The sequence below is a fragment of the Vitis riparia genome, chromosome 13 (assembly GCF_004353265.1).
Source record: "Vitis riparia cultivar Riparia Gloire de Montpellier isolate 1030 chromosome 13, EGFV_Vit.rip_1.0, whole genome shotgun sequence".
Classification (NCBI taxonomy): Eukaryota; Viridiplantae; Streptophyta; class Magnoliopsida; order Vitales; family Vitaceae; genus Vitis; species Vitis riparia.
The window spans coordinates 22,506,135-22,530,003 of record NC_048443.1 but is presented as its reverse complement, the minus strand read 5'-3'; the positions used below and the strand labels follow the sequence as shown (position 1 = coordinate 22,530,003).

The 23,869-nt window shown below is 38.5% G+C and overlaps 1 protein-coding gene across 9 annotated transcripts; it reads left to right on the top strand.

Annotated features, from left to right (window-relative positions):
• The first annotated feature begins 795 nt into the window (after positions 1 to 795).
• Positions 796 to 23,724, top strand: LOC117928064 (protein FLOWERING LOCUS D). 9 transcript variants are annotated; one of them, XM_034847840.1, is made up of 10 exons: positions 796 to 2,691; positions 3,134 to 3,883; positions 3,984 to 4,026; positions 4,098 to 4,643; positions 5,150 to 5,206; positions 5,877 to 5,980; positions 19,463 to 19,537; positions 19,601 to 19,802; positions 19,990 to 20,072; positions 22,959 to 23,724. In XM_034847840.1, exons 1-4 carry the CDS (start codon positions 855 to 857, stop codon positions 4,555 to 4,557), a joined length of 3,090 nt encoding a protein of 1,029 aa, XP_034703731.1. In that variant the 5' UTR covers positions 796 to 854; the 3' UTR covers positions 4,558 to 4,643; positions 5,150 to 5,206; positions 5,877 to 5,980; positions 19,463 to 19,537; positions 19,601 to 19,802; positions 19,990 to 20,072; positions 22,959 to 23,724. The 9 variants fall into 9 exon arrangements, with proteins under 9 accessions (XP_034703731.1, XP_034703734.1, XP_034703733.1 ...); XM_034847843.1 differs by having other exon boundaries at positions 4,098 to 4,595; positions 19,463 to 19,802; XM_034847842.1 differs by lacking the exon at positions 19,463 to 19,537 and having other exon boundaries at positions 19,663 to 19,802.
• The last annotated feature ends 145 nt before the right edge of the window (positions 23,725 to 23,869 follow it).

Sequence of the window (23,869 nt, the reverse complement as noted above, 5' to 3'; positions counted from 1 at the left end):
TTGAATACTTGGATACGAAGGTTCTAATGGACCCTTACATTCCACAAAAAGTTTCCTCAACTACTTGTATAAAAGCGCTTTAAGTTTGAATAATTTTCAAGTATGTATTTGTAAGTTTTCCTAAGGCCAAATTTATATTGGTTGACTCGTAGTTAGGCAAAAAGTTCCATAAACCATACATTTGGTCATCCTTTGGTTAATGTATAGGGAGTTGTTATAAGGTTAAAAAGTACACATGGATGTTTGTTTGATTGACTACATTTCGAGTGATGGCTAAAAACTCCCATTTTCAATATTTAACTCAAGGAACAAAGGTAAAATAACAAAAAAATAAAATAAAAAATGGTACAATGGATTGGTAAAATAAAAAATATAAAAAAAACTTGAAAAAAATAATGACATGAATGAACTTGTAATGGATTTTGGGCAATTAGGCGTTGATTAAGTTGTGTTTGGTTCCTAAAAATTTAAGGGAAAATGCAAAAAAAATAAAATAAAGAGAAAAAAAAATTTAAATATAAATTTATAACTAGTGTTGATTATATTTAATTTGAAATAATTTTTTTTAAATATTTTTTTTTCTTTCTATTTTTTTAGGAATTAAACATGACTTAAAGGTAAAAGTATTTTATTTTATTATATCAAATTTGAGTTTAAATATAAAGTTTGTCCAAAAAAAACCGATGAAGCCATGGTGGCATGCGCGTTGTAACTGTGCCAAGTCTTAACAGTGAGAAACACGCCACGTCGGAGCCAAGTATTTAGCCAGCACATATCAAACTATCTCAGCAACCAAACCGCAAGTTTCCTTCTTCCTTAGCCTCGCCTCAGCGAAAGTAGAAGAACAGAGAAGTATGGACCCATCGAATCAAATCTCCGAATTCTCTTCATTCCCTCCTCTTCCTCTGGATCCCCTTCAATACACCATTTTTGTACCTCATTCAAACCCTAATCCTAATAATAACCCTCACCCTAGCTCCAACACCAATTCGAACCCAATTTCAAACCCTAACCCTAATCCTAATCCTGACCCTGTCCCTAACTCTAACCATAACCCTTATCCGGACCACTTTCTTTCGCTTTCCATCCCTAGGAAGAGAAGACGAGGCAGACCTCGCAGCGCCGCGACGTTTACTCCATCACAGAATCAGGTGTTTCAAATTCCTCACACTTCCAACGGTACAATCAACGGTAACAATTATCTTGTTGGTGCTTCTTCTTCTTCAACTTCTTTTTCCAAACTTAGTATAGAAAACCCTACTTCTTCAACCACCGCTGTTCCTGATATATCTGATGAAATCATTGTTATCAACAAAGAAGCCACATCTGAGGCCTTGATTGCACTTTCGGCTGGTTTTCCGGCTGATTCCCTCACCGAGGAGGAAATTGATGCTGGGGTTCTTTCTATAATTGGTGGAATCGAGCAAGTTAATTATATTCTCATCCGAAACCACATTCTAGCGAAATGGCGGGAGAATGTGTCAAATTGGGTTGCAAAAGAGATGTTTCTTGGTTCAGTACCATCACATTGTCACATTCTTCTGGACTCTGCTTATAATTTTTTGGTTACACATGGATATGTTAATTTCGGGGTTGCACATGCAATCAAAGAAAAAATTCCAACTGAACCCAGTAAGCAGAATGTGGTTGTGATAGGGGCAGGGCTTGCAGGATTGGCTGCAGCCCGACAATTAATGCGGTTTGGGTATAAGGTAACTGTTTTGGAGGGTAGGAAACGAGCAGGTGGAAGGGTTTATACAAAGAAAATGGAGGGAGGGAATAGGACTGCGGCTGCGGATTTGGGGGGTAGTGTGTTAACTGGTACACATGGAAACCCGCTTGGGATTGTGGCCCGGCAATTGGGCTATCACCTTCATAAGGTGAGAGACAAGTGCCCGCTTTATAGTGTGGATGGAAAACCTGTTGACCCAGACATGGATTTGAAGGTGGAAGCCGATTTTAATCGCCTTTTGGATAAGGCAAGCAAGTTAAGACAGCTAATGGGGGAGGTTTCAGTGGATGTCTCACTTGGGGCAGCACTGGAGACTTTTAGACAGGTGTGTGGGGATGCTGTAAATGCTGAGGAGATGAACCTGTTTAATTGGCATCTTGCAAATTTGGAATATGCAAATGCAGGTTTGCTTTCAAAGCTTTCACTTGCATTCTGGGACCAAGATGATCCATATGATATGGGAGGGGACCATTGCTTCTTGCCTGGGGGGAATGGGAGGCTAGTTCAGGTTTTGTCTGAGAATGTGCCCATCCTTTATGAAAAAACTGTGCACACGATAAGGTATGGTAGTGATGGAGTACAGGTGATTGCTGGGAACCAGGTATTTGAGGGTGACATGGCACTATGTACTGTTCCACTTGGGGTTTTGAAGAGTGGATCTATCAAATTTATTCCAGAGTTGCCTCAAAGAAAGCTTGATGGGATCAAGAGGCTGGGATTTGGTTTATTAAATAAGGTTGCAATGCTTTTTCCTCATGTGTTCTGGGGCACAGATCTTGACACATTTGGTCATCTGTCTGATGATCCAAGTCGCCGGGGAGAGTTTTTCCTGTTCTACAGCTATGCAACTGTTGCTGGTGGTCCTCTCTTGATTGCTTTAGTAGCAGGAGAAGCTGCACATAAGTTTGAGAGCATGCCACCTACTGATGCTGTGACTTGGGTTATTCAAATTCTCAGGGGTATCCATATTTACTTCCTTTCATGTCCTTGTTTTAAATCCGTTTTGTCAAGTGATATCCATATGGGAGAGTTTTTAAGAATTTTTGAAATCTAACATGGTAATTGAAATGTCTCAGTAAACACACATTATGCTATTCTTTGCACATAAATACATTATTTACAAGTTCTTTTCCTCTAGTGTTTCTAGTTTTTCCATTATTGACAACTTATATGTTAACTTCATTGTAAGTCTGAGACAGTGGCACTTTATTTTACTTCTTTTGTGGATTGCCTTTTCACCTTCTTAAAATTTCCACGAGTCCTTTTCCTTTTTAATATCATGTTTTTTTTTTAATGAATTCTATAGTCTGATTACTGCTAATACTAATAATTCCTAAATTTTGGAAATTTTCAATGAATTACATAACGATTCTTATGAGGCTTTCGGGTAAATTCACACAGGGATTTACGAACCACAAGGAATCAATGTTCCAGAGCCTATCCAAACCGTCTGTACCAGATGGGGTAGTGATCCTTTCAGCCTAGGTTCGTACTCAAATGTTGCTGTGGGGGCATCAGGAGATGACTATGACATCTTAGCGGAAAATGTGGGGGATGGAAGACTTTTCTTTGCAGGAGAGGCTACTACTAGGCGATACCCTGCAACTATGCATGGAGCCTTTCTTAGTGGGCTAAGGGAAGCTGCAAACATGGCTCACTATGCTAATGCTCGAGTCATGCGGATAAAGATTGAAAGAAGCCCATCAAAGAATGCACATTCTTGTGCTTCCCTTCTGGCAGATTTATTCAGGGAGCCTGATTTAGAGTTTGGGAGCTTTGCTGTTATTTTTGGGAAGAAAAATTCTGATCCCAAGTCAATGGTAATTTTAAGGGTGACATTTACTGGGCCACGAAAAGGTTCAAAACTGGACCAGAATCATTCAAATAAATTGCTTTTTCAGCAGCTTGAGTCACATTTTAATCATCAGCAGCAGCTTCATATTTACACTCTGTTGTCAAGACAACAAGCCCTTGAACTAAGAGAAGTGAGGGGAGGTGATGACATGAGGTTGAATTTCCTCTGTGAAAAGCTTGGAGTGAAACTAGTTGCAAGAAAAGGTTTGGGCCCTTCTGCCGATTCTGTTATTGCTTCAATAAAGGCAGAGAGGGGAAACCGCAAACCAGCTTCAACATCTTTGGCTCTTAAATCAGGTGAGTGCTTGGAGCTTAGCTGAAGTTTTTACCTTTTTATTTCTGTTATGAGGTGGTTCTTGATGGAAATTGAGATAACATTCTTTTTGTTTTGGAAAAGGAATGAAGCCTAAAGTAGCCGGTTCGAAGCGAAAAGTTGTTAGGTATGAACTAAAGATTTCACTCTACTTCATCTGCTTTATCCATCTCATACATCTTTGTTAATTGATTCCAGGAAGGCTAAAGTTGTGAGCAATGTTGGTGGCTTGATGCCTCGCAATTCAAACATGCGTAATGGTAACAGCTCAATACCTCCTTCCAATTTGATTGTGCGCAATGGCAGTGGCTCAACGCCTCCTCCCAATTTAAACATGGGCAATGGGAGTGGCTTGGTGCCTCGTCCCAATTTAAATATGGGCAATGGCAGTGGCTTGGTGCCTCCTTCTAATTTAAACATGACCAGTGGCAGTGGCTTGTTGCCTCCTTCCAATTTAAGCATAGGCAATGGCAGTGGCTTCACTCCTCCTGCCAATTTAAACATGGGCAACAATGGTAGTTCGGTTCCTCCTGATTTGAACATTGGCAATGGTGGTGGCTCAGAACTTCATCCCCATTTAGGCTTGGGAAATGACAGTGGCGTTGTACCTCCTCCCAATATAAATGTGGCAGAGAGTAAGCTGATGGGACAAATGTAGGAGCACTTATCAAGGACCTTCTGACACTTTTTGCTCATGTATGAACAGAGGAACGCATCATGCACCTTCTGACACTTTCTTCTCATGTATGAATGGAGGGTCTAAAATTTACTTTAATTGTTCTATTTATTTATTTTTGTGAATTTGAATTTTACATATAATCAGATACTTCCATTTTGTTTTCTACTGCATTTGGGCTTGATGCTCTATGTTTCTTAAAGCATTTGAAATGAGTTTACCTTGTTGCATGTCTGGAGTATCAGTTCTAGTTCAATATTTCATAAAATCACCTGGTTTGTATTGCCAATCCAAGAAAAAGAAAAAAGAATAAGAAAATATGGTTTCAATTTTTTTCATTATCATTTATGCCCATGGTGATTGTTCCATTTCTTTGGTGCTTGTGTTCTAGAGGATATACGGAATACTAATAGAGTGGTCCATTTTGTTGAAATGTTTAAAGGATATATGGAAAACTAAATAGAGTTGATCCATTTTGTTGAACAGTTTAAACTTCCTTTTTTTTTTCTTTTCTCTTTTACCATGTGAAATCACCTATTTTGATTTAACATCAACTTTTTGTTCATTTCTTTAGGGCATTAATCTCTGGACATGGTGAAGTAATGAGCAGACAGCCTCTTTCAGTTGAGAGGTGAGACATGATAAATGTCCTTGATCCTGAAAATGGCTCCTTGGAGTTTTTATTTTTCTTGTTTTACCCTTCTTTCCAGTAAAATAATGCTGGTTGAGATAGTTACAGACTTGTTTTTGGTCAGTTTGATTTGTGGTTAAGGCATAGGAGGGTTCAGATTCCTGTTAATCACCCAAGGAGTGAACTAGAGAGACTGAAATTTAGCATAGTTGCATATATGTGTGTAATCTATTTGTTGTAAAAGAAATTTTACTTGCAGTCTTCTTGTGATATAATTTCTTTTCTTAGCAGAAATCTCTTTTCTCTGGTCACCAGTTTTATTTATTTGGTAGTAAGAAGCGGGATAAATGTTGTGGCTAGGTAGTTGCATGCTTTTCTACTTCTAGGATAAGACACTTTTCTCCTTCCATATCCTCCCTCATTCTTTTTGCCTTTTCCCTTTCTCCTACTTTTCTTCTGCTCATACTCAAATGAGGAATTGCTATCAGAGTAGAAATCATATGATCTATGAACCTAGCAAAACAGAATTTGCTGATGTCATCGTTCTTACAGATGCTAACATTAGCAGTCCAGGCTCACAAGCATATTTGTCTCTTTATCCTCTATCCATCTTTGAAATCTTGTTTTGATTGGAGATACGGTTTTCACACACTTTTCTTGGTCTCTGCAGAATGTGGGACAATGAATTCTTTTCCTATTTGGGACCATATTTGGGATTTGTATCACTTTGGATTGGATCAGAGAGATTGACAAGAGCTCAAGGCTTAGGAATGGGTATGAACGGTTGAATTGAATTGCTGGATCCTATTTTTGTTGGAACAGCTACATTATTATTGCTATTTTCTAATAAAAGGGGGATGATTTGATGTTGTTGGAAATTATTTAGAGGCCCTTTATCATTCTGATTGTTTTTATGACTTGGTGGTCTCCTGGATAGTATTGTTGAAAGAGAGAGAGAGAAAACCTTAATTCTCATTCATATGATTAACTTCTTACGATAGAGAAATATATATACAAGGCTAGGTTGAACTAACTACCATATATGTGACCTATATTAAGAAAGGAAAGAAAGATTGTACACTATAAATACATTATATTCAATACTCCCCCTCAAGTTGGAGCATATATGTCATATGCACCAAGCTTGTTACAAATGTATTTAATCCTAGGACCTTTGAGAGATTTAGTGAAGATGTCTGCGAGTTGATCATTGGAATTAACAAAACTTGTAGCAACACACCCTGATGCAATCTTCTCTCTAATGAAGTGACAATCAACTTCAATATGCTTGGTCCTTTCATGAAAGACTGGATTGGATGCAATATGTAATGCGGCCTGATTGTCATAGACTAGCTTTATCTGTTCATCTTTTCCAAATCTCAACTCCTGAAGGAGTTGCCTCAACCATATGAGTTCACATGTTGCCAAAGCCATAGCTCGATACTTAGCTTCGGCGCTTGATCTGACCACTACATCTTATTTCTTATTCTTCCAGGATGTTAAGTTACCTCCAATAAAAACACAATACCTTGAGGTGGAACGCCTATCTGAGGGTGAATTAGCCCAGTCTGCATCTGTGTAACCAACAATTTGGGTATGACCCCTGTCTTCATACAACATGCCTTGGCTTGCTGTTCCTTTAATATATCCAAGAATGCGGATCACAACATTCCAATGGTTGTCACATGGTGACTGTAGAAATTGACTAACCACACTCACAGGAAAAGAGATGTCTGGCCGAGTGATGGTGAGGTAGTTCAGTTTGCCTATAAGTCGTCGATATCTCCCAGGATCTCTTAGATATTCCCCCTGTTCTGGTACAAGTTTGACATTTGGATCCATAGGAGTGTCAACAGGTTTACATTCTAACATACCTGTTTCTTCCAAGATGTCTAAGGCATACTTCCTTTGTGACATAACCACACCTGAACTGGATTGAGCTATTTCAAGTCCCAGAAAGTACTTGAGTTTGCCCAAGTCTTTGGTTTGAAAGTGGTTGAAAAGGTGTTGCTTTAGTATTTGGATACCCTCCTCATCACTGCCTGTAATGACAATGTCATCCACATAAACTACCAAATAGATGCACTGGCTCGAAGAGTTATGATGATAGAAAACTGAATGATCTGCTTCACTCCGAAGCATTCCAAACTCTTGAACAACTGAACTAAAACGCCCAAACCATGCCTGAGGAGATTGTTTCAAGCCATATAGAGAGCGGTGTAACTTCCACACTAAACCAGACTCCTCCTGAGCAACAAAACCAGGTGGTTGCTCCATATACACTTCCTCGAGAAGTTCACCATGAAGGAAAACATTCTTAATATCCAACTGATAAAGAGGCCAATGACACATAGTTGTCATGGAGAGAAATAAGCGAACAAAAGCAATCTTGGCAACAGGAGAGAAGGTGTCACCATAGTCACAACCATAAATCTGAGTATAACTTTTAGCAACCAAGCGGGCCTTAAGGCGATCAACCTGACCATCAGGACCAACTTTAACAGTGTAGACCTAACGACATCCAACTGTAGATTTACTAGGAGGTAAAGAAACAAGATCTCATGTGCCATTGGAGTGCAGAGCAGCCATTTCATCAATCATTGCTTGTCGCCACCCAGGATGAGAAAGTGTCTCACTAGTGCTCTTAGGAAGAGAAATAGAGGATAAAGTAGAGACAAAGGTAGAATAGGATGGAGATAATTGATGGTAGCTTAAAAAATTATAAATAGGATGAGGATTACGAGTAGATCGATTACCTTTCCGAAGAGCAATAGGCAAATGGTTAGTAGATGATAGGGCCGGGGTAGGAGAAATCGGTGGGATAAGAGGTGAGTCATCAGGTACCTCAGCTGAAGAGAGAGGAGGAGCAACAGTACGATGTCGACGATGATAAACTTGAAGAGGACGAGAGGGCGCATCTGAAGGGGGGGCTATATAGGGAAGTGACGATACTTCAGAAATGGGAAGAGATTTAGAGGATGAGAAGAATGGAGAGTCCTCAAAGAAGGTGACATCAACGGAGAGAAAATAACGATGAGTGTCAGGGGAATAACAACGATAGCCCTTCAGAAGTCGAGAGTATCCCAAGAAGATGCATTTCGTAGCCTTGGCGGAGAGCTTGTCCTGTCCAGGTGTGAGAGTATGAACAAAATAAGTACAACCAAAGACACGAGGAGGAAGAAAATAAAGAGGTTGGGTAGGAAAAAGGAGGGAATGAGTGATTTGGTCATGTAATATGGATGAGGGCATACGATTAATCAAGTAACAGGCTGCAAGAACAACGTCCCCCCAAAAACGAAAAGGAACATAACTATGGAGAAGGAGGGTACGAACTGTCTCAATAAGATGTCAATTTTTACATTCAGCAATCCCATTTTGTTGAGGAGTATGAGCACAAGATGACTAATGGAGGATCCCATGTTGGGACATAAAAGAAGTAAAGGGTGTAGAAAAATATTCCCGAGCATTGTCACTGCGTAACACTCGAATAGAAACATTGAATTGTGTTTGGATTTCAGTATAAAATTTATGGAAAATAGAGAATAACTCAGCTCGATTTTTCATAAAAAATAACCACGTACATCTTGAATAGTCATCAATGAAAGTGACAAAATACTGAAATCCTAAAGTAGACGTGGTCCGACACGGACCCCAAACATCAGTGTGGACAAGTTCAAAAGGAGACTTTGCTCGATTATTCAAACGCTTTGGGAACGAGACACAAGTATGTATCCCAAGTTGACACGACTCACACGTAAGCGAGGACAAAGTGGAAAAACGAGAGACCATCTTCTGGAACTTGGAGAGACTAGGATGACCTAGACGACTGTGAATGAGAAGAGGAGCATTGGTGGAAATGCAAGCTACAGGAGATGAAGGTGATGTGAGGTGATAGAGGCCTTGAGACTCATGCCCTATGCCAATCGTCTTCCCCGTACTTCGGTCCTGCAAGATCACAGATTTATCAGAAAAAGTGATAGAACAGTTAAGAGTGCGAGTTATTTTGCTAATGGAAATAAGATTAAAAGGACACTTAGGGGTATAAAGGACAGAATAGAGAGGTAGAGAAGGGGGACGATGAGCCAAACCAATACCTTTAGCCATAGTTTGGGAATCATTAGCTAAAGTAACAGTAGGTAAGGTAGAAGTAGTAGTAATAGAGGAGAAAAGGTGTTTATTACCAGAGATATGATCATATGCTCCAAAATCTAGAATCCAGAGGCCAAGAGAAGGAGACTGAGTAAAGTAGACAGAGACATTACCGGTCTGGGCAACAGAAGCAACAGAAGCTGATGTGGCTGCCTGATATCGGAGATAGGCATCATAATCACTACCAATCAATTTTTCCGATGTGATAGTAGGAGATCTAGAGATGACAGATGTAAAAATAGGATTTTTAGTCGCCATATCCACTTTACTTGAGATTGAATCACGTTTGGATCGAAGAGAGCCCTAAAGGGAGGTCGGATCACAGTTGTGGAAGAAGAACCTGGTATGTCGGGACCCAAACAAAGGAGAAAAGTGATTGGAGATGAAGAAGAGGCCTTCCTAAAGCACACACAAGTCTCGGCCAAGGAAGGGAGTTGCTGTTGGAGGCCGGAGGAGGCTGAAAGAAGACCTGCGGAGGCTGAAATGCCAAAAAAATGGAGAAGTAGGGTTTGGAGAGGACTGACGGAGGCTTAGAAGTGCAAGACGGCGCCGGACGAGCCTGCTAGTAGAAGCTCGGCTCCAGAAAGTGGGCCACGCGCCCTCAAGCGCCAGCACGTGGGATTCAGGCCGCCGGAGAAAAATGGCGCATGGGAGGCGCGTGGATCGGTTTTTGGCTCCGGTGCTTTGAGAAAAGTTGCAGATCTCCTCTTTGCGCTCCTGATGATGTGGTGGGTGTCGGAAAATATTGCTGGAAAAAAAGAGTCACCGAAAAAGTCATCGGAAAATGTCGTCGAAAAAATGTTGACGATGATGAGGGTTTTCTGACCACGATATGGCTGACCGGAAAACTTTGGGAGGTGGAAAAGGTGGCCAGAATGAAACATGGTCACTGGACGGATTCCCGGAATTAATTACACGGGTAAACTAGAAAGAATAAAGTTTTCTCCCTTGGCTTTGATACCATGTTGAAAGAGAGAGAGAGAAAACCTTAATTCTCATTCATATGATTAACTTCTTACAATAGAGAAATATATATATAAGGCTAGGTTGAACTAACTACCATATATGTGACCTATATTAAGAAAAGAAAGAAAGATTGTACACTATAAATACATTATATTCAACAAGTATCATTATTCTTTACTGGGTTTTGTCTTGTATTAAGTTAGCAATTCTTAGTAATTGTGTGTAAGGAAGAAATACATCTTGTTTGTCTCCAAAAATCAGAGCCCTACTTTGCATATTATTACCATGAAGTTGGATGGTGGTAACTACCTTGCACTTATATGAAGATGGGTGTAGACTGGAAAATCAAGGAGCCTGACACTAAAAACTTTTATATTTGCGATGCTTACAACTTGAATATCACTACTTGGTTGCTGCATACAATGTGACTCCTGATTTGTGATAAGTTTACTCGTTACTTTGGGATGTCTTAAGAGTTTGGATGTTGTATCTCAAAACTTGTCTAAGATGGATGGTATTAGACAGATATTCAGTGAAAAATGATATTCATGAAGCCACTCAAATGATAAGCCTCATGCAGTCTGCATCAATATTTTGTGACAAAAGTGGGAAGAAGTTGACTATTATCTGAAACTGTAATGCATGGAAGGTGTTCCCAAGTTCAAGAAGTTAATAGAGCAGGATTGGACCTTTCACTTCCTTGCGGGTTTGAATGCAAAGGAAGGTCGGACATGGATTCAAGTGTATAAAGACCCCATTCTACTTGTAACCAGGTTTATTCATGGGTTCATGACGAGGACTGGAGACTTGCTATGTTTTAAGCTCCACATGCAACAATTCTATCCTGGTTTTATACTGCCAGTAGACCTTTAGTAGGATGAGAGTTGTGAAAGGGTGTATGTTAGGTGATATACCAGGGGATGAAAAAGGATAAGCTGAGATGTGATCATAAGATCCGTCACACAAGGAAAATTTCATGGTTGAGCACTCTAATGGGTAACAATAGAGGGCTAGGTTGCTTGGGAAGAAAAAACCAATCTATAGGCGGGTCATTTGACTGCATGGTGTCCTCTTCATAAGCTTTTCCTCTCGTCTCATCACCCAGGCAGGTCTTATACTGCATTTGATTTCATACTTTCTTCATAGGAGTTTGAATCCTTTCATGGACTTGCTACTCCATCAGGTATGTCAGCTTTGCTCAATCAGGTACATTATTTTGGCCTATATTGTCTCCATATCTCCATCTTGTGTATTTGGGATTATCGTTTAAGGTGTCTATTGGAATTCAACAACTGATTCCTGATTTTATGGAGCTTATTTATTCTTGATTTTGTGCATATTTTAGTTGGTTCACTATGTAAATTAGGGAAGTTGTAATTTAGAGGCTTTGTAGAAGAATTTTAAGAGTAGGTCAACCGCCTCATTTAGTTTCCATATTGTCGTACAAGTGCATATATATATATGTACTGCTTTTTCAATGAGAGAATAAGAAGATTTCTTATTTTCCAACATGGTATCAAAGCTAAAAAAAATTCCTGGAATTTTTTTCTCCTTTTTGGCCACCATTGCAAAGCCTTGTTTATTCTGTTTGCAACCTTCTATTGCCATCAACTCTTTGATTATCCCTTATTTCTTCCTTTGTCTTCTTCTACCAATGGCAAAAGAAACTTCTGTTAGAATCTTGTTGAACCAACCTAAGACAACAACCCATTTCAATAATGTCACACTTTAAATTGCAAGTGAGAAGCATGACTATCTTGAATGTTCTCAATTGACAAAACTTTTCCTTAAAAGCAAAGGGAAAATGGGATATTTACATGCATATCCTAGGATATCATATCCCATTGGATAGGAAATACATATCTTAGGATATGATTTTCAATGAGATATGATATCCTTGGATATACATATCTTATGAACCTATGATATTTTAAGGTAGTATATCCAATAGGATATGTTATGTTATATTATGTTTATTTTTAATTTGTGAAATGAATAAAAAATAATATGAAATATACATTATTTTCAATGTTTAAAATAAAAGTTGTATAACATTTCAATATTTTCTATTTAAAAAAAATGAAATTTCTCTTATGTTTAATAATATTCATGATTAAAATATTTAAACTTTATAAATAATTTTTTTTATATTATGTTATTTAATATATAAAAATAAATTATAAGACATATATTAATATTATTTTATAAGTATTTTTTTAATTTTTTCTTTTTTAACCATAAATTTAATTTATGATAAAAAAAAAATCTTATTTTACAAAATGAGTATATGAAAAAAAAAATTGATAAAAAATAAATTTATAATACATGAGATATGCATATCTCATATCATAGCATGAGATTAACATATCCATGTAGAATGGATAAAAAAAAAGGGTGGATGATATATCCTACCACTTCTCCTATCCCATGTTTGGTTGAACATAGGATAGGATAAGTGTCCCATCACCAACTAAACATGAGATAAGATATAATATCCCCTCTCTTATCCTATCCCATGCAATATCCGGTCAATCAAACATGATTTATGGATGTCTCTTTGAAGACATCTTGTCTAGACCTTCAAAAGATGGCAAACCTTAGCTTTATGGCTTTGCCTTACCTAATCGCCTAAAATGGGAAACCTTTAACAACACTATTTAATTCTACATAAACTTTCCTCCCTAGTTCATTTATTTCATTAATTTCTTGCCTATTTCATGATTCATTTAATTAATTCATTTTCTTGAAAATAATAAGAAAATAAGATGTTTTCAAAGGTGACCGCTTGGGTCATCTAAATGACAAGACAAGGGAAAAGGACTTGCCACCTTTTGAAGGCCTACGCTAAGAGCCCTCAAGGAGGTGATGCCTTGACAACATTGAAATAAATTTGACAACATTAAGATTAATTGAAATAGAATTTTTGGCATTTGATATCTAGTTCAAAACGGTTAATAATTAAAGTTTTGAAGCCTTTGATGCTTGGCTCAGGTGTTAAGGGGTTGGGTGGGATTGTGGGAGGTGCTAGGTTTGAATCCAAATGGGGGCCCAAAAACAAAAACAAAAACAAAGTTAAAAAAAAAGGAAAGAAAAGCAAAGAAGAGAAATATTTACCAGTGAAAAGAAAATTAAAGTGTTTAAGCTAATGTAAAAATAGAATGACTAAAAATGGCGTCATTTTTAACATTTAATATTTTGACATAAGTATGTTTCTGGGCTAAGGATAGAGAGGGAAAGGGGATATGGGTCTTCTCATCTCATCTTGTATTCTTTTGATCGGACTCCGGGGGGGGAGCCTTTCGATCACTCTGGGTTGCAAAAGGAAAGTAATGAAGTTGGTCTCGGAATGGATGGCAATGGATGCTGGGACTTGGTAGAATTCAATAAGGACCCCATTTTGGCTAGGGGGGTGGAGGGGAATTCAGAGAGGACAGAACTTCAAGAGGTCAGAACTGAGAAAGAGGATAGATGGGAAGAAAGCAGTTTGGCCAAGTTCATTCATTTTTTGGGTTTTTCGACAGAAGGGTTGGAAAGGGAAATTTTGAACTTCTTGATCAAAATAAGAAAGAGACGGGAGAGAATTCACAGCAAAGAAGTGATGGAGAAGTCAAAATTTGAAAGGGAATTGAAGAGACTGGAGTGCTCAATTAATTATGAGAAAGGGTGTAAGCAAAAAAGCCTTTCACAGGGCAAAGGGGATCAGCTTGCAGTAGATTAATGAAGCTAAAGCTGTTAAGTTGGAATGTGAGGGGGGCGAATGACAGGGCCAAGAGGAAGATTATCAAGACTTTTATAAGGAATCAAAAAGTTGACTTACTGTGTATTCAGGAGACAAAAATCCAGCCAATGTCAGAGGGGGTGGTGAGAAGTTTAGGCACAGGAAGATTTTTAGATTGGAGGGCTTTGGATGCGGATGGGGCGGCGGGAGGTCTGTTGATTTGCTGGGATAAAAGGTCGTTGGAAATTGTGGATTGGGAGGAGGGACAGTACTCCCTGTCGTGTAGATTCAAGAATGTGGAAGATGGGGCTGTTTGGGTGTTTACGGGAGTCTATGGCCCATTCACTAAAGAGGAAAGAGAATGCCTGTGGGAAGAGCTTGGGGCTGTTAGAGGAATCTGGGACGAGCCCTGGTGCTTAGGGGGTGACTTCAATAGTACCCTCTTCCAAAGTGAAAGAAGTCGCCAAGGGAGAATAACCCCAACCATGAGGAGGTTTGCTCATATTATTGATGAATTAGGGCTGGTAGATCTCCCGTTGCAAGGGGGAGTGTTTACTTGGAGCGGGGGCTTGAATAATCAGTCCTGGGCAAGATTGGACAGGTTTTTGGTTTCTCCTAGCTGGCTAGATCAGTTCAGTGGGGTGAATCAAAGAAGGCTGTCTCGTCCTGTTTCGGACCACTTTCCCATTCTGCTTGAAGGAGGTGGGCTGAGGAGAGGCCCATCTCCCTTCAGGTTCGAAAATATGTGGTTAAAAGCTGAGGGTTTTCTAGACCTTATCCGGAATTGGTGGAGGGAAATTGAGGTCAGAGGCACTGCTAGCTATAGATTGGCAGCAAAGATGAAGGAGCTCAAACAGAAACTGAAAGCTTGGAATAGAGAGGTTTTTGGAAATCTGGAAGTTAACAAAAGTGCAGCCCTGCAGCAAGTGGATTATTGGGACCGTGTGGAAAGCGAAAGAAGTTTGTCTTTGGAAGAGACAGAATTGAAAAAGGAAGCAAAGGAAAGCTATAAAAAATGGGTCCTTTTGGAAGAAAGTCATTGGAGACAACTCTCAAGGGAGGTTTGGCTTAAGGAAGGGGATAAAAATACGGGATTTTTTCATCGGATGGCGAATGCTCACCGTAACAACAACTCTTTGGACAGAATTAAAATTGATGGGGTTTGGTTGGAAGAGGAGCAGGAGGTAAGGGAGGGGATTGCAAATGCTTATCAACAGAGGCTCTCAGAAGATTTGGGGTGGAAGGCGGATATTGAGAGGATCCATTTAGATCAAATTAGCCAGCAAGAAGCAGAGGGCCTTGAGATCCCGTTCTCTGAAAATGAGATTCATTCAGCCTTAATGGAGATGAGTGGGGATAAAGCCCCTGGGCCGGATGGCTTTACTATGGCGTTTTGGCAGAGTTGTTGGGATTTTGTGAAAGGGGAGATCTTGGAGATGTTTAAGGAGTTTCATGAGCAAAGCTCCTTTCTCAAAAGCCTCAATCACACTTTCCTGGTTCTGATTCCTAAGAAAGGGGGAGCGGCTGATTTGGGAGATTTTAGACCCATTAGTCTCCTGGGGGGGCTATACAAATTGTTGGCTAAAGTGTTAGCTAATAGACTCAAGAGAGTGTTAAACAAAGTGGTAGCCCCAACTCAGAATGCATTTGTGATGGGTAGGCAAATCCTTGATGCTTCTTTAATTGCGAATGAGGTGATAGACTCATGGCAGAAAAGAAAAGAGAAAGGGCTCATTTGTAAGTTGGATATTGAGAAAGTGTATGACAGCATCAATTGGCAGTTCTTGCTGAAGACTCTTCACAAAATGGGATTTGGCTCAAAGTGGGTGGGGTGGATGTGGAGCTGTATATCTTCAGCCAAGTTTTCAGTTCTAGTTAATGGGGTTCCAGCTGGATTCTTCCCGAGTTCTAAAGGGCTTCGTCAAGGGGATCCATTATCTCCTTACCTATTCGTTTTGGGAATGGAAGTGCTAGATGCCTTAATTAGGAGGGCGGTCACGGGGGGCTACCTTTCAGGGTGCACTATTCAGGGGGATAGGAGACACAATCTAAAAATTTCCCATCTATTCTTTGCTGATGATACAATCGTGTTCTGTGAGGCTAACAAAGAGCACTTAACATATTTGAGCTGGATTCTTTTGTGGTTTGAAGCAGCTTCAGGCTTAAGGATTAACTTGGACAAAAGTGAAATTATCCCAGTTGGTGTGGTGGAGGAGATTGAGGAGATGGCAGTGGAATTAGGATGTAGGGTGGGCTCTCTACCCTCTCAGTACTTGGGCTTGCCATTAGGGGCTCCTAATAAAGCCACCTCAGTTTGGGATGGGGTGGAAGAGAAAGTGAGAAGAAGACTAGCGCGATGGAAACGGCAATATATATCAAAAGGGGGGAGAATCACTCTCATAAGAAGCGTTTTGGCTAGCATGCCAATCTATCACATGTCTTTGTTCCGACTTTGAACCCGTTCAGTTTCAGCCCCGTGCTGACGTGCCCTTCAGTTGTTGCTGACCTGGATACTAAGAGGGGCAATCTTGGTAGAAAAAAGACAACCGGCTCAGAGTGCATGAAACCCATATAAGTTTCCACATTGAAAAATATTTTTGCTATTTCATAAACCTGGGTTCCAAAAACCATATATTTAACAAATTGGTCCATGAAAACACAACTTTCCCCTAAATAAATACAACTTCATTCGATTTTTTATTAAGGTAACAAAGTTTTAAAAAATAATTCGTACGTAGTGGAAAAAATATTTTCAAATCTATAGTTCGTTCAAATGTACTGTGAATTTGTGATTCATAGGGTGATGTTGAGTTACTCGGGGATGTTTTTTCTGGTTTCTTCCGAGGCTTCAGCACGGCCGGCGTCTGCCTGAATTCTGAAGCCATCAATCTTCTCCACCACATTCGCCTTCTCTGCTCTCGCGACCACCTCCAAGAAGCTCTCAAACTCTTCTACTCCATCACCCCACCACCTCCACTCGTCCATTCCCACCACACCATGCCTAAGTCAGTGGCTAGGAGATTAGATAAAGTTCAAAGAGATTTCCTTTGGGGAGGGGGAAGTATGGAAAGGAAAGCTCATCTAATCAAGTGGGAGGCGATTTGTGAGGATAAGAGCAAAGGAGGACTAGGTTTAAGGAAGCTAGTGCTCTTGAACAAAGTTTTGCTTGGTAAATGGATTTGGAGATTTGCTTATGATAAAGATGATCTTTGGAAGCAAGTGATAACAGCGAAATATGGGCAAGAGGGTCATGGTTGGAGAGCAAAGAGGGCTTATGGGGCTTTTGGTGTGGGGGTATGGAAGGAAATATGGAAGGAAACCGATTGGTGTTGGGATAACATGGAGTTCATAGTTGGCAAGGGAAGCAAAATCAATTTTTGGATTGATGTGTGGTGTAAGGGTACAAGGCTGTCCCAAAATTTCCCCCATTTATTTGCTATGGCTGCTCATAGGAATGCGACGGTGGAGGAGATGTGAGATCAGAATTTTGGTCAAGGGGGGTGGAATCTAAGATTTTTGAGGGACTTCAATGATTGGGAGATGAATATGATAGGGAACTTGTTGCATGTTCTGAGGGATTACAAGCCTTCTATGGAGGAAGATGCAGTCTGTTGGAAAGGAGGAAGGAATGGCAAATTTAGGGTCAAAGAAGCCTATAGATTGGTGGCAAGACCCAATGATTTTGTCTTTCCTTCTAGATGCATTTGGGTGGATTCAGTTCCAACCAAGGTCTCATTCTATGCTTGGGAGGCTACTTGGGGAGGGTGCTTACTCTTGATAGACTTCAGAAAAGAGGATGGCAGCTACCCAATCGTTGCTTTCTATGTGGTTGTGAAGAAGAAACTGTAAATCACATTCTTATTCATTGTATAGTGGTCAGAGTTCTGTGGCATATTGTTCTTGGGTTATCAGGTGTGCAGTGGGTCTTTCCAGAAACTGTAAAGGAGGTCTTAACTAGTTGGAGGGGCTCTTTTGTGGGAAAGAAAAGGAAAAAGATATGGAAATCCATTCCGTTGTGTATTTTTTGGACGGTCTGGAAGGAAAGAAATAGGCTAGCTTTTAGGGGGGGAATGTTAGATATACAAAAGCTTAAGAATTCTTTTGTTTGTAGTTTGTGGAGTTGGGCTAGATTGTATATTGGTGAGGAGCGTATGTCCCTTATAGGGTTTTTGGAATGGTTGGCGTCCAACTAAGGGGTGGTGAGCCTTGTTGTTTTTTTTGGTTTTGAGAGGGGTTGTTGCTTTGTATACCCCCTGTATACTTGTAACTTTCCGCCTCTTTATTAATATATCTTGCTTTACTTATCAAAAAAAAAATATTTTGACATAAGTAAGAAATTAAGATGAGTACATTAATTGTGATAATGCTTAAACATTCATTCTCTTGTCTTGAAGACAAGGATCATCATGGGTTCTTCCCTCTTTGGTTAAAGAGACACTCATTGGGTGGCATGGGTCATTCTTGGGTAAAAACCATAAAAAGTCTTGGCCCCCTTATGTATATTTTAGACTGTTTGAAAGGAAAGGAACTTGCAAGCTTTTGATAATGCGGAACTTTTGGTCCAAGGATGAAAAACTCTTTTGTTTGTAATTTGTAGTCTTGGTCTACGTTGTCCGCAGATGTGAGCCCTATGTCTCTTTTTAGCTTTATTGATTGACTAGTTCTAACTCCCCCCCTCCTTTGGCGGCCGTTGTATACTTCCTATATACTTTTGGACGTTTTTTGGTGTTTCTTTTTATATACTCATTTACCTGTCAAAGAAATATATTTTGTTTTCTTGTCTTTAAATAGTGAAGATTAAGATTTGTAAACTAGCATACAAGTTGGTGCATGTATTTTGATGCTATATATTACACACTTGTTGTGGATATATTATGAAATATTTGTGCCAAAGTGACAAGATAGTCCCGACATTTGGAAAAATGACATCCATTTATTGAAAGTTGTAAATATAACCTCTATTTGACCTTTTTGCCCCTCAAACTTTTCAAAAAAATTGCCTAGCTGGGGAAAAATTGAGGTTATTTTTGTCCAAAAAAGTTACATTTCATGTTTTCAACAGGTTCTTCTGAATATATGATTGTTTTATCCCTTTTAATCAAATAATCCTAATTTTTTATTAATATTTTGACTCCAAATGATGCATTATTGCATGAACCAACATTTCCTAAAGTATCATTTAAAATTTCCAAACTTTGATAATGATTTCTGTTGTTTCTTTCACAAAATGTGTGACATTGCTATCCTGTTGACAATTGATATTTCCTCATTTTCACAGGGTTGATCCATCTATTGATATCAATATTCTGATCCTTGTCATTAAGATATATATGAGATATTTATTATCTTTACCTAGAAAATTGACAAATATTATCATCCCACAACCAAAAGAAAATTAATTTGTTTCCTTTCTACATTTCAAGGGAAGTGAGGAAGTGACTGGTTCCCTTCTATGCCTCTGCTCACCATTAATGGGCATGTTTCTTTATTCACCTGAAGTACAATAAACACAGGAAAGTCAGGGAAGTGTACCTGTCACAGAAAGAAAATAAATTTGACAGGTACACTTCCTTAACTTTTCGGTGCTTGTCATTAATGGGCATAATTCTTTATTCACATGAAGCACAAGAAGCTCTGGAAAGTCAGGGATGTGAGCTTGCTAAAAGGGGAGGTAGGGGGGAAAAGCGAATTGCCGGTGTGCATGAAGGAATCCTAATATCATCCCTTCACATTATCCTCACCAAGAGACTGCTTTGGAACTAGGTAATTCTATTCTTAACTCATCTCTTATTCTTGTCATTGATAATTCTAACTTTGCCATTGCTATATTTTTTTGTTTCTACTTAAATGCCACTTCTAATTTGGTATTTCACTTGTCTCTCTCTACTTCTTTTGCTTTTGCATCCTGGTTGAGTTGTGTCTTTTGTCTATTCCTCCGGACATAAAAAAGCCATGTTGGAGGCTAAGTGGAAGGCCACAATGCACAAGGAGATGATTGCCTTAAAGAAGAACGAAACTTGTTCTGAGGTCCAGGTAACACAGTTGATGCTCATCTTGCTACCAGGTCCTGCTTTGATGCTTTCTTTGAACCTTGATTTAATATCTTAGGGGCTTGGTTCTATCATGTTTCTATATCAAGACACAGTCCATTGCTTGGATGAGTTAATTTTGATTACAAATGATGATGGTGCCTGGGAATTTTGTCATGAATAAATTGTGTGAAGAAACTATGTATTTGTGTGGTCTAAACCATTTTGTGTAGATCTCTTTGTATAGTGTAGGAGTCTAGTTATATTTTGATAAGTTTTTTGTAGTTCTGAGGAGAACACCTCATCCTTCTCGTGTACTTTTTATTTATAATGAATTCATCTTTATTTCTGATAAAAAAAAAAAAATCATATGAAGAAACATTTCAGAGTTGAAACCATAATATAGATTATACTATAGAAGTACAAATGTGTGCTTTGCTGTGGTATTGCTTAGGCGCCATTATATATATACATTATTTGCCTATCAAATAAACTATAGAAGTGCAAATGTGAAATCATGGTAGAAAATTTAACAGTTTCTGAAAATTTAGAAATGTGCAGACATCTATCTATCCATATGTGATATAAGAGAAAATGTTATAAGAAAATTAGAAGATCACAATTTTAAAAACCAAAACCAAGGTTCTGCTATGTAAATGCAGAAGAATGCCCTTTTTATACTAGAAATAAGTTGCAAAGCATATGAAGCTATGAACATACTTGATAGAATTCAAACACAACACAACTATGTAAATTTTTGATAGGAAAATAAGAGCGAGGGTAAAGGTAGGTAGGAGTGGTGAATGAGAGGGATTGCTTATCAAGGAAAAGTTTGGGGGGTGTGAAGGAAGTCAGGGTGCTGAGGAAGTCAGTAAGGGGTGTGGAAGGCTATTAGAAATGGCTAGGAGGATTTATGGCCTAGGACAAGTATCTTCATCTGAAATGGTTTCAGTTTAAAATTTATGGTTCGTACATTGTGTGGAGTGGCTTTAAAAGATTGTTTTCCTTCTCTATTTAGAATTGCCTCTAACAAGAATGCAACAGTCAAGGATCTTTGGATTGAGGAGACAGGGCAAAGTTTTTTTTTTTTTTTTTTTTGATCAGTAAGACAGGGCAAAGTTATTGAAGTCCTTTTTGAGAGATCCTTCATTGATTGGAGATGGATATATTGGGTTGACTTTTGGCACTCATTCAAGTGAATGATCATTGAGGTGGATGTAGAGGATAATTGTATGGAGTTTGAAGAATGGTATTTTTGCTGTTAAATCTGTATTACTCCTTGTCTTTCTGCAAGATCCATGCGTTTCCTGTTAGAGAGGTGTGGAGCTCAGGGGTTCCCTTTAAGGTGTGTTTTCCTGTTTAGACAGGCTTGTCTTCGTCTGCATCTCTTGCTTTTCTTGTTTGGGTTTAACTGGGTGTTCTAGTGGTTAGCTAAAGAGATATTATTAGGGCAGTATGGTAGTGGTATCGGCAAGCAGCTTAGGACGGTTTGGAAATTAACGTCTCTTTGCTTGTTCGGTCTATCCAAAGGGAGCGTAATGGAAGATAGTTGAAAAAAGAGTGCTCTAACCAGTTGCTTAAAAGTGGTTTTTCTCAATTTTTTATTTGAATGATTTAGGCTGTTTTTTGGAAGTACAGATATCTTGCTTTTGAGTTTCGTTGAAGGGATTGGTTAGGAGTTAGGGGGTGTAGGCTTGTGTATTCTCTTTTGTTCTTTTGATAAACATTATCTTTTTATTTGGAAAAGATGGAAAAAAAACTCAAATCTTCATGATATTCCAATCAACCCAATGTCAGAAACAAACTAATCAAATATAAAAAGAATAAAAACAATCTCACAATGGATTTTTTATGTAGACCTTACAAAGAAATTTATATGAAATGTGATGGGGAAAAGAAAACCAGATTAGATTGAAGAAAAAGTGGCCAAGATCAAAGAATGACAATGAATGAAGATAGCACAAGGGGAGAGTTGAGGAAGGGAGCTGAAGGTGGTGCAAGGCAGCTGCTAGGGGAGGGAAAAAGGAGGAAATGAGAAAATAAGGGGAAACATGATTGGGATTGATGTATTCCTAGGTTTTCCAATTAATGTTTAGATGATCCAATTTTGTATTAGTTGATTAACCAAATTGGCTTTTTTGTTTCATCCCAACAAAAGAATATGATGAAAATATGTAAATTTTAACCATTTATATATATGTACACACACACACACACACACACATAACCATAAGGTATTGCCATAATTTTAAGGCATTATTTACCAAGTTATCCATATTTTGGGACTTCATTCATTTCTTGATCTCATTGTCTCACTAATTGGTTATTCAATATAGATTCTATATATATAGGAAAAAGCAATTTTGTAGTAGCTTTTAAAGACGGAACCAAAGAACGAAAATCATTTAACTAAAAATATCAATACATCAAATATGATAACATTGTAATTCATTGACATTAAAAAATAAGTTATCAAGGTGGCCTTTGGATGTATTTCTCATTTATACAAAAACCATAAATTTGCCTTCTGTTTTTAAAAACTCTTCAAAATTTCAAAAACTTGTGGAAGTGAAATTTTTTTATTTAAATTTTTAAAAAAATTAAAAATATTTTCAAGTACACGAAAGATGTAGAATTTCTATATTCTATATAAGACCTTTTTGTTTTAAAAACAAAAACAAAAAAATATATCCAAACATGCTCTAAACATTATTTCTATATTTTTTGTATTCCTAAAAGGAAAACTAAGTCTTCCTTTTCAACTTCGAAGGATTAACCTTCAAATTCTGTGAGAAAGTGCCGATGTCAACATTGTGGGACCCATACATGGCATTCATGGTTTTTGGGAGATCACTCAAATTTATGATAAGTTTGTTTGTGACACTTGCAGAAGCAAAAATTTATGTTAGCTGATGGTCGGTCTGACAGTTTGAAGTGATGATCCTACTTGTGTGAGGGGCCAACATGTCTTAGGATTCCCACAGCCACCTATAAGATGTTCAAATAAATCAGAGCTTCTCAAGGCCACATTCTGTATCATACCTCAGTTGAAGACTCTGAGCAATGCCTGAGCCACCTACAAGCCACCAAGCTGAGCACGGAGGAATCTGAGGCCTGATTATCTGGATCCAAGTTACTCTCAATTATTAGAATGAGAGTGTGTGGCCTGATCTTTCCTAGGTCCACCCCTCATCTCAGCCAATATGGAGAACCGACAAATTTCAATGGATTTGTAAGCATGCAGGATTGAACTGTTATATTTGTCTCAACCAATACAGAGAATTGACAAATTTCCTTGGATTTATTAAACTGTATGATTGAACTGTTAGTTCATCACAGAACATTAATGAGAAGACATCTCAATCCAGCAAAGCTGCTGCATCAATTGTGGAGCATTGCTGCTTATGGACATCTTTATTTCGCTATTAGGATCTGTGCTTCACTTTGAAGAGTGTTCAGTCCTTTGAGTATGACACAACTTGCATCTCCTGTCTGAAGATTAGATGGATGATTGGAAGCATATGGCAAATAATTGAAGAGGGGCTAATGTTTAATGATATTTCTCTTCAGTTATGCCTAGTATTTATTTACTTTTGGATGGTAATTGTACTATATGTATATTTTCTATTAATAAAAGTTTTTCACCCTTCAAAGAAGAAAATTGTTATTCCTTTATTTGATTTGTAAGCATATTCATTTGCCTCTGCCAAGATCTAAAGTTGTTGAGATGTAGGTCATATAATTCATGGTGACAATGAATTGGTTGGGGAGGGGGGTGGTACACATTCTCCTTTTCACCAA

Coding starts and splice junctions, on each gene's coding strand:
- LOC117928064 (XM_034847846.1), top strand. CDS start 855: ATGGACCCATCGAATCAAATCTCCGAATTCTCTTCATTCCCTCCTCTT. Junction 2,692..3,133: donor GGTTATTCAAATTCTCAGGG/GTATCCATATTT, acceptor AAATTCACACAG/GGATTTACGAACCACAAGGA. Junction 3,884..3,983: donor ATCTTTGGCTCTTAAATCAG/GTGAGTGCTTGG, acceptor GTTTTGGAAAAG/GAATGAAGCCTAAAGTAGCC.